Source organism: Austrofundulus limnaeus, unplaced genomic scaffold (assembly GCF_001266775.1).
Source record: "Austrofundulus limnaeus strain Quisiro unplaced genomic scaffold, Austrofundulus_limnaeus-1.0 Scaffold37, whole genome shotgun sequence".
NCBI lineage: Eukaryota > Metazoa > Chordata > Actinopteri > Cyprinodontiformes > Rivulidae > Austrofundulus > Austrofundulus limnaeus.
In genome coordinates this window covers 1,551,370-1,562,414 of record NW_013952439.1, presented here as the reverse complement: position 1 = coordinate 1,562,414, position 11,045 = coordinate 1,551,370, and the positions used below count along the sequence as shown (strand labels likewise).

At 42.2% G+C, this 11,045-nt stretch overlaps 2 protein-coding genes across 2 annotated transcripts in view; one reads left to right on the top strand and one right to left on the bottom strand.

Annotated features, from left to right (window-relative positions):
• Nucleotides 1-2,628, top strand: part of brwd3 (bromodomain and WD repeat domain containing 3) — a 16,915-nt gene extending 14,287 nt beyond the window's left edge. The window contains exon 40 of the mRNA XM_014006761.1: nt 42-2,628. Coding sequence (XP_013862215.1) covers nt 42-799 — 758 coding nt within the window. The 3' untranslated portion in view covers nt 800-2,628. The remainder of the gene's footprint in view (nt 1-41) is intronic.
• Nucleotides 2,629-3,906: 1,278 nt separating this feature from the next.
• Nucleotides 3,907-11,045, bottom strand: LOC106516412 (uncharacterized). Its single transcript, XM_014006760.1, has 2 exons — nt 10,624-11,045; nt 3,907-8,479 (listed from the first exon to the last, which is right to left on the bottom strand). The coding sequence occupies exon 2, from the start codon at nt 8,468-8,470 to the stop codon at nt 6,251-6,253; it is 2,220 nt and encodes a 739-aa protein (XP_013862214.1). The 5' UTR covers nt 8,471-8,479; nt 10,624-11,045; the 3' UTR covers nt 3,907-6,250.

The window sequence follows — 11,045 nt, the reverse complement described above, 5'->3', positions numbered from 1 at the left end:
GTGTGTGTGTGTGTGTGTGTGTGTGTGTACGTGCACATCAGGCCAGCGACCTCTCAGTACCAGCTCCAGGCAGCAGCACGAGGAACAAAGGCCGCTGTCCGACGACAACAAGGAGGAGGCATCCGGTTCCAACAGCTCCTCCTCAGATTCCTCCTCCTCGTCGTCATCGAGCTCTTCCTCCTCTTCGTCGGGCAGCAGCGAGAGCAGCTCCGACTCCGAGGCGGAGGAGTACGTGGAGGGCGGAGACCACGACTACAGCAAAGCGCCCTGCCTGAAGATGCGCCTCTCGGTGAAGGGGAAGCTGGTGGCTTTTGGGAAGAGGAAGCACAAAGGAGGGCAGGAGGCTCTGCAGAGCCCTAAACGAGCTCGTCTGGAGCCGCCAGAGAAGGAGGAGGAGGAGGAGGAGGACGACGAGGAATCAGAGGAGGAGAATGAAGAGGAGGAAGAAGAGGAGCTCCAGCAACAGGTAGATGTAAGACATCTAAAGGAAGAGGACAATGACGATGAAGAGGAGGAAGAAGAGGACGAGGAGGAGGAGCCTGAGGAAGAGGAGGAGCCTGAGGAAGAGGTGCAGGGGAGGCCAGCAGCAGCTTCCAGTCAGAGAGGAAACYCGTGCAAAGCCGGACGCGTCAACACGCGAAACCAGGGCCGCAGGACAGTGGTATACCAGGACGACTCTGAGGACGACGGACACGAGTCGAAGGACGACCCCCTCAACCTGGGGAGGTCCCGCTCAGGACGGGTCCGACGTATGACTGAGAAAGCCCGCGTCAGCCACCTCATGGGCTGGGGTCACTGACACAGCGCTCCTTTCAGACCTCAGTTTAAAAAAAACACACTTTTAAACACGACATCAGGGATTTTTTTTTTGTTTGTTTTGTACAAGTGTGTAAATAAAATATATGAATATATATGGTTTTCTTTATCCAAGACTGCTAATAAAACCTCAAGCTGATAGCTGGTGCTCAAACTATTGTCAGACTTCTCCTCGCTGGTCGACACAGACCCCCCTCTCCAGCTGGACTAACTCACCTCGGGCCTTACTGTTCACCGGAGGAACTGGTTCGACCCGGCCACTCTTCTCCTCATCTTCCAGCCTGTTCACGTCTACAACACTAAGCTCACTCTTCTTTACGTCTTCACCCACTAAGTCACCAAAGAAGGATGCGAAGATGCCAAAAACTCGATGCTCACGTTGATGTTAGATCATTCGTTCATTTAAAACACCTGAAACCTGATTTAGCATCTGATGTCAACCTTTTGTGTCTTGCCCTACAACAGCAAGGCTCAGCTTTTAGTTTTCAGATTGTGTTTTTATTTAGTGCAGATTAGTGGAAGCAATACTAATTGAAAGCAAAACCACAGTAACATAKTTTTGACAGCTTTGGTCTACGTATGTTTAATGTTTTTCCCTTTTTTGTCCTGAGCATCTTGTTTTTAAGCTTTTATTTGAGTGGAACTTGTTTTTTATGTTATTTGTTCCTGGGGAGGGGGGTGAAATACCACTTCATCCTTGTTGTATAGGTACTCTAGACTTGCATCTATTTATAGCTTCTTCCTCAACTCCTGAACAAAAACTAAAGGGTCCCTTGGCATCTCTTCCACACATGAATATTTATTTTATTATATTGTTTCCATAGTTTTTTTTTTCCTAGTTGAATTGTTTATATGATGAGGAAAAGAGATTTGCACATTTATCTACTCCACGTGGCAGCTGAGAAATAACATGAGACTTTTAAACTGTGCCATCYTTTTGTTTGTAACTTCTTTTTTATGTTTGTACTGTTTTTTCTTTTTTATGATTTCTGCTCATCTGAGCAAAGAAAATGGCCCATCTTCTTCTCGATGTGTTTAAAAACACAGGTGGATCAGCTACATCCATCATGTTTTATTTTAAATATGTGATTTAATGTGCCATTGGAAATCATCAAAAAAAAAGTCTTGTTTTATCCACTCCCATTATTATTTTTATATGATGTTTACATCAGATCTTGTGCTGCTGTGCAAACGTTCTGGTAAATCGTTTCGAGGCAGATTACCGGCAGAAAAAAAAAAGATGACTCACTTTCTGCCTTCTGCACCGGGTGCTTAAATCCAAACATCCCAATTTTCTGGATTTTTTTTTATTTTTATTTTTTTGCACCACAGAGTTTTTATCTTTTCTTTGCAGTTTAGTGTTTTTAGAGGGTTCAGTTCTTAGGAGCAAAACAGACTGGCACCAACATGTTCTCTTAACAGCATTAACTGGTTTCTCTGGATTATTATGGTTGAGCGTGAGACTAAGACTAAACTGTTTGGAGATTTATTTTCAGAAAGTAGGAGGCAAAGATTAGATGATGACATTCTGCTGTAGGTGTGAAACACTTGCTTTGACTTTTCTATGACATGTTTTGATTGTATGTGGGTTTTTTTTTAAATAAAAGTCAAGTTTCTTTAAAAAAGTATTGAATAGGACGTTTAAGGATTCTTCCATACGATGTATTAAAATCTGGGGGCGCAGACTTAAAGGAGCTGTTCAGCAGCACCACGTCTGACTCATCTGTTGTCTGTACAACGGGGCGATGAGCATCGACTGAAGGCAGACATTTTCTGAACAGGAAAAAATAAAAAAAATACTGGTTCTGTCAATTTACTGTGATGGTCGCTCATAAACTTGAATGGACTCTTTGCAGCAGCATTAATGCACAGAAAGCTGGCGCTGAGTCAGACGAACAAACAAGGTTAAGCTGTGACGCACTGTGCTTCACCACACCTTAGAAATGGCAGAGAAAGTGGAAAATCACACGCACCAGTGAATTCTTAAAGTCGCTTTTCGTAGGATGAGCCAGCAAAGTTCAGACCAGTCTGACTATGATCAAAAAGGTGAACTAGTTGCATTTCAAAGCATTCTGGTTGTAATATTCGAGTGTTATGTTCAAGGTCGACAAGTGAATAAAATGTAATAAAGAGCTGAGTTATTATAAGGGCAGCAGATGTGGAACATCTGGTTTAGTGCAAGAAATATGGTCAGGATCAGTGTACAAATGAATATGCAGCAAAGCAGATGTGATGCTGCCCGTGTTACTCATCAAACAGTAAACAACATGCAAAACTGTTTCATTTATATCAAAAAGTATGGCCCTTAAAGAGATAGTTTAGATAAACTTTTAAAGATAGGTTTTGCAAAAAGGTTATAAACATCTTACCTGTTGCAGATGGCTCTTTTACTGACCTCAATTTGGAGAAACAAATTATTTCTGACCTTATTGACCTGCTAACGGCTCTGCGTGCAAAATGCAACCCCCTGCTTTTTGACCTTAAAGAGCATAAATAATATAATTCTTGTGTGTAATGCTACCCCAGACGTCTTACTGACTTCTGTGGGTTTCTCAGCTGCTTTGTTGCTGCATGAGGTGTTGTATGGTACAGATGATATTTCGTGATTCAAGTATCATATGATGCAGTCAGGACTAACTGGTGCTCAGTGTGCAAATAAAAAAACTAAATTGGATTAGTGGAAATTTCAGTTATGATTTCAAATTTTGGGAGAGCATACCCCTGGATTCCCCCTAAAACTGCTTCACTCCACATGAACAGGTGTCCTTGTTGACTTTTTTTTAACTGGACAACCTGGTTTCTAAAGATAAAGTAGACAAATCTATTTAATTTGATATGTGAATGTATGTAAATTGGCAGAGACTTTGGAAATAGGGGTGCTACCTGAAATCTTGAGCCACCGGAGGGCAATCATCTTTGTTACTGAACTAGTCATTAGCTAACATCATTACAAAACTGAACTGTCCCTTTAAACGTGCCCAAAGTAGCTTTAACATAAGAATGGATGAAATTTCATGTAAACTGAAGTTTATATCCACATCCTAATGAAAAATAAACATGGATTAAAAGAGAACACTGCAAACAAACAAGCAGCTTTGTTACATTTATTATCACATTAACACTACAAGATATCATAGCACAAATATTTCTGTTTCTTTTGTGATCATAACAGCTTCATGACGACACAAAACACACCTCAAAGATCAATACAACCACTTGGAAGCTACACTGGGGGGACAGATGCACACAGTATTGTTTTCAGTGTGTACTCGATTAATTACAAGCATGTCAAACACCTTCATGACTYGACAACATCTAAGTTCATTTATATTGTGCTTCGGCCTCACATATCCTAAGCTGTGCTTCAGTCATTAAAAATAAACACTCGATACATGTAACTGTGTGCACGCAGTGAACAACCACACAAACAGAGAAATAACCATCGGCTGTATTATTGTCACCTTAAATAATTAAAATACGCAGTAACAGTTTTGCACACAACAGCAGGCAGAAACTCCACATAACTTATCTTCATTCAATATAAGAAACACACAATCCGTGAGCGTCACAAAAACATTCAACATGCTTTCTGCATTTCCAGCAAAGAGTTGGGTTCAAATTCAGCCTGAAAATTAAAAGTGAAATAATCAGCAAGCGGCAAACTGCTGTGATGCTTCGCCACATGAAAATTGTAAAAATGAATCATTTTAAGCTGTGAAAATCTAGACAAATAAACACTTATTTTTATTTTGCCAGGCTGTCAGTACAAATATACTTGTTCTGCATTACTTGCTTGATTTTATTTTTTGGAAGTTTTTAGATAATACAAATAAACTACCCCGTATTCATCTTTTTAACTTTGAACAGATTGCTTCCGTTTCGTTGAGCACAATTAATCTGAGGGTGGAAAAAGCTGTGTTTTTGTGAAACTATCGACACCACAGTTTAGAAGTAGTGAATAAAAACTTTGAGTTGTAAATTTAAATTGCAGCTCATCCAATCTGATCAGAACCCACCAATAAAAAAAGCCTCAAATCCAMGTTCAGACACAAATCTTTGTACATTCACCATCACGTTGACTCAAAATAGAGACACTTTAATGGTAAGACAAGACTATATAATGTACATTATTAAGCTTTCAGCCTGAGAATCAACGACATGCATGGTTTAATTCCAACACACAAACAAATAAAAATTACTTGAACTAAACTAGTCATTTACAGGACTGCTTCATAAAGAAGACAAAATTAGTGTTTTGTGATTTGTTGTATTTTTCCTATGTCTTTGTGTGTGAAAGACCCTTTTTGGCTTGTTTTTTTTTTTTTTTCTTGGAAAAATTCACAAACCAAAGAAGCAAAACCTTATAATGTAAGGCCTATCTGAAATGCATCAACAGATAAAGTTAAATTTTTATACTTCTTACTCCCAAAAGTGACAATTTGAGTTGCTATTACTGATGTGTAAAAGAAGACTGTTCCTAAGGACAGAAACAACGCTCGGCATTTTGTCAAGGTTGTTCTAATCTTTAAGAAAATCTTTATTTGATTTTATTTCTTTTTTACCATTTTGGAAAAAACAAAACCTTACCAGATCACATGAATCACTACTAGTCCTACCTAATGTAAGGTTGTGGTGTTCAGAAATTTAACCCACTCTTGAATGAAGTTTTACGTTTAATTTTGTTATGGTAATCTAACACAATGCTATAAATTGATTACAATAAATGTTTTTGCAAAGTTGTGTAAAAACTGTCAGAAACTAGTTTTATGACTACCTAAATACTATCATCAGTAATTATTCTTATACAGTCACTAATAGTATGAAACCCTGGATTCCTCTGAAATGAGGCGTTCACAAATACATTTACCACATTATGGAAGTACCACRATCTACTTATTCCCAAGTTAACTGGTGTTATATATTTTCAACAGGTCACAGATTGAACTTTACCCCACAGAGACAGATGATTCACGAAAACATCAATGGGATTCTAATCACGACTCGAACTTTACCCAAACCGAGATTTTTCTAGCCGACGGGTGTTTGACGGGTTATAATTAGAGAAGTTTAGCCATAAAATCTTGACCACGTCACAGTCCTTTCAACACAAGAGGACCGTCAGTACAGAACTCCCCAAACCTGAACGTCCACACAGAAAGACCCTCAACTCTGATCAAATCCTTTCAGAAAGTTGGACTCCTTGTGTTCCTTTCCTCGTGGTMTCATTAAAAGCGAGCATGTTGGCCTCCACCAGCCTCTCATTCCTGACCTCTTGTTTTCTTTGACGTTAGAAGCAGGAGGGATTTAAAAACATGAGCGCTGCGCCCCGTGGTTGTCTGGTTGTTGATCAAATCTTCCATTTCGTGCTGCTGTGCAGAGCACCATGCTGGGGGGAAAAAAAAGCAGGCGGCATGCCTTCGCGGGGGCACTTCGGCTACACGAGTCCGGTCTGCATGTGAACGTGTAGAGGGTAGGGGTGGTAGACGAGCGGGGGCTGGGCCTGAGGGATGAAGTAGCTGTTGTAAATGGGCTCTGACATGTACGGCGCCGGCTGGTAGAAGCAGGTCACGTTTGCCGTGTTGGGGATGGCGTTCTGCTCGCCCAGCACCCTCAAAGCCAGGACGGTGATCATGTTGAGCGTCTGCCGCCTCTCGTGTCCCATCAAGCACACCGTGCTCTCGTCGATCACCCGCCGCAGGGTCATCAGGTAGTCGTACTTGCTCGCCTCCTCGCTGCCGACGAAGTGGCAGTGCAGGTAGGCCTCGATTTTTCGCTGCTGCTCGCTCACGTCGGGAAAGTCGATGAAGAAGCGGGAGCACATGTAGCGCTCCAAGGACTTGATCTCAGTCTCGCTGGCTGGCCTAAAGTTCCTCACCAGCAGGTCGCTGTACTTCAGCAGCCCCCCTCCGCGGATCTCCTCCGGGTTGTGTGTGGCGATGAGGCGGTGGCGAAGGTGTTCCATCGCCTGGTCAAAGTCTCCGTACATGCACTTGGCTTCAACTGCAATGATGGGCTCCCCTTCAGCTGTGACCCATGAGCCTGAGCCAGGGCAGACTGAGATGGGGTCAGCAGGTTCAGGGTCTCCTACAGAAAGGTTTGTCAAACACGTTCGACTTTGAGCCTCTAAATCTGGAGGCTTCTTTGGCTTTACAGTCTGCTCTGGACGTTTGCCTTTCTGAGGAGAACTGGCTGGACTGGACGTGGGAACTGTAGGGGCGCCTTCTGATTTTGAGCATGAAACATCTGAGCTGTGAACTTGCTCCAGTGTGGGATTAGTTGGCTGAGCAGGTTTCAGTATGTCTATGGGTGCAAAGAGCTGTGTGGTGAGGTCAGACACGTCAGAGAGTAAGGACCATTTTTCAGGCTTGCTGATCAACTTCCGAGACATTTTTCTCTGTAATTTCGGTGAAGGGCAGTACTCYGGCACAATGTCCTGTGAAGTGCTGCAAGTCTTTTTAGCCGGGGGAGGAAAGGAGAATTCAAAGTGTGAGTCTTGGCCTGCTGGAGTATTTTCAGTCCTGCCGATGTCTACTTCAAACTGTGAACTCTTTTCACAAACGGTTGCTTCCTGTGAAGCTAATACTCCAGCGTCGGTTACAGACACCATCTCGGGTATTTCTTCTTCAGTTTGGAGCTTCAAACTTTCGCGTGTCATCACTGGATCCACGGCATCTTTAAATAAAGTTTTTGAGGAAGCCGCTGATGGATAATCATGGTTAAATGATTCCTTGTGTTGCCCGCTTTCCTCACAAAGTTCAAACACTTCGGATATGTCGTCTGAAGGAACATCTTCAATGTCGTCCACATCGTCTTCCGCCTGCTGKGAAGGATTTATTTCAGGATCAGACACCAGCTGTGCCTCGTGCTTTCCCTCGTTCTCTTCCCGTGGAAGCTCTTTAGCAAAAGCAGCAACAGCTTCATCCAGATGTGGAGCGTCTGTCCTGGTTGTTGAATCTTTGTTCTCTTCATTGTCTTTAGGAGCGCTTGGTGGTTCTTGCTCCTTGTTGCCATCCTTGTTGTCTCTTTTAGACAAAGTCCCAGCACTCAGCGTCACCGTTCCTCCTTGTTTTCTTTCCGTCTCCCAGTAGAACTCCAGCATCCGATCCAAGATGATCTGAAACGAGTCCACGCTGAACTCGAACTGCCTCCGAAGGGAGCTGACGAACCTGAGTCCCACAGTTTTAGCTCGGTTGTTGGAAAGCGAGATCAGACTCCAGCGGTCGTGCTCGTTGAAGACTTTCACCATCTTTTGCACGTACGCTTCCTTCATTGTGAGGCAGGTGATCTTCCGTCTGTTGACCCCACAAGGGAGGAGGTCTCGTAGGCTGCCCAGCACCACCTCCTTAATCACCTGGAAGTCCTCCTGCCTGGGCAGCTCCACGCCGAAGATGATGTCCAAGTCTCTGTAGCCCAGGCCGTTATCTCTCACCAGGATGTAGCTGGCCGTCGCTCCGTTCAGGCGGATATCTTTAACCTGGATGTCTCTTTCGATCAGCCGGTCCTTCACCACTCGGATGATGTCTTTCGCCCTAACCTGCAGTGTGGGGAAGTTTCCCCGCCCGTGAATTGGGATCACCTCGGTCAAGACTTGGTCGAGGGCCTGGACTTGCTCGAGGGTCAAGTTGTGGAACCTCTTCTCTGTTTTAGGTTCCATATTCCTCACCTGTGAAACAAAAGTCTGACATTATGGCTCAAAAATTATGCAATAAAAGAAAAACACATATGACTTATAAGCCTYTTGTTTATGTTTCTGATTCCAGTGTACACTACTTCAGTGAGGATCAAACAGAAATTGGCATCTTTATCCTTAAAGATATTTTTCCTTAAATAGGCGACTTAAATTTAACAGTTTCCTTCTCCTCTGAAAAGCTCCAGGGAACCAGATATAAAACACTGAAATTAAACAATAAATGAGCAGTTCAGTTCTTTTGAAATAGTGTATGATGTTGCACAATTTACATCTAATTTGTCACAAATAGGTCTTTGAACAGCTCAGTTCAGTATARTTTTGACTGGAYTGACRAGCTAAGGACTAGTCCAAGCGAGGCCAAGACCAAAGTATTTGGCTGCTCTTTAAGTAAACGTGAAATGGACAAATATAAGAGTTTACAAAAGATGTTTGCAAGAAATGCAATGAAACTTTTAAGACATCAGCAGTGGCTCCACTTAGTTTTGTCAGAAACAACATTCCTCCAAACTGAGGTTGTTCAAAGAGCTAATTATAACCAGCAAAATAATATTTGTTCATAATATTTTCCCGCTTAATGAAAAGCTGAACTCTCCTTTTTTAGAGCTGCAGCTTAATGGCAACAAAATAAGTTGTTGATATTAAATCTAATTTTCTTTTTTTGAAACCTCTTTACACATACTGTAAGTTAAATCAGCAAAGTTGTTTCTACATAAAAATGTGAGCTATTAGACCTGTGGGAGCTTGGATGCAATAATAGCAATACTTTTAAACGAAACTAATTCAGGAATGGGAGCAAATATTTTCTAAGTTGTCATGTTAAGATGCATGAAAAAGGATTGAGTTTGCTTAACAGCAACAAATAAATAAATAYATAAATATTAATTTATTCTTTGTTGAACAAGAAGGGGCTGTATAAAATCATTATATTGTTTCTTTTATCAACTTTAGAGCAAAAACATAAATGATGCTGAGAACTCTGTACAATGCTCCCTGAATGTTTCTTTCWAAGAATGCGATGTCAGTAAACATCTTGCGTCATCTTGCGTATGTTTATGAAAGATTTAAAGCTGAATTTGTTGCATTCTTGTGTGTTAGAGGTGAGTCACTGCTCTGTTGTTTACCTGGAGACACGAACACTCTGGTTGACATGTCGTGGACACGCGTTAAATGATTTTTAATAGATATTTCTGTTTCTTATCTTGTCGCAAACATTGCTTTGGAAAAGATTTTTGGAAAAACTGCAAAAAAAATTAGAAATTAGGGAGAATGTGAAGGAGAAAGTGGTCGTACGTCATCGATAACTGACTCACCTTTTTTCTTTTTTTTTACAGAGCAAATATTTCTAATCCTTTTACCAAAAACACCTCAGAGGGCTGAGGTGGATGTAATTTAGGTGTATGGACAGAAGCAAAAGGAGCGTTTTATTTAAAATTTGCCTCTGGTTGCTGTTCAAAGACATTAAAAGCAAATATTTGATGAATGTGGACAAGGTGATGCAGATATCAGTGGCTTCTAAAATAAATTAATCACATTAAATCACTTAAAAACTGTTTTTGGCGAGGGGTATGTTAAAAGTAGGTATTGTAAAGACAACAGAGAAGGGTCGTGCATGTGTATGTGTGTGTGTGCGTGCGTGTGTGTGTGTGCGTGTGTGTGTGTGAGTGTGTTTGGGGGCCTCCAGTGCAGATGCAATGCACAGGGACACACAGGGGCCCCACAGCGGCCTCTAGTGCCTCTTAGGGGTTCTGCACCGGCTCGGTCCTGCAGCAGGACTGCTCCTCTGCCACTTGGCTTCTTTATAGATAAGACTATATGAGTCATACAGCCGCTGAACAAAGCATCACTCATTGGCTCTCCTGGGTTCTTTCCATTTGCGGAAAAAAAAAAAAAAAGGAAACTGCACGAAATGCGCCACAGAGCCATAAAATGTCCAGTCATACAAGTGATTAAGCACAAAAGCTCACAGTGCACCAAGCAGGGGCCACTTTTCCTTTTGCTCCAGTCATTCAAGTTTGCAGCCATTTTAAACAAATTAGCAGCTCGATATTTGACTAAAACTGAGCAACATGCAGAAATAAAAACAAACTAAAACCTGGTCGAATAAAAAAAAAACTCACCTGGTTGGTGGTGAAGTTACAGCGGAAAAGTCAAGTCAACGCAGGCGCGATGGATTTCAAGACGTTAATATTGTTATTAAAATTTATTAATAGTGCATCCAACAGGTTTATCCGACCCTGAAGTTAACGCGGACAGTTCCCGCCCTCACGGCGCACGAGCGCTACTGTTTCCATGGCAATTACCGTCACGAAATTCAATCACGACGCCGAGTCTCTCCTTCCAAACTACGAGTGACGGCCGCTCAAGTTTACAAAACAAGCTCGAGCCGGGAGGCGGCTGGGCAGTTTCATAAAGTTTTCTTTTTTATATATGTTCTTGGTGGAGAACACCGACGTGTCAGGCTGAAGCAGCGGCGTGCCACCGCACTGCCGAGCTGTTGCGGGGTGAAACATCACATCAGACGGGAGTGAGTCATCCTCTC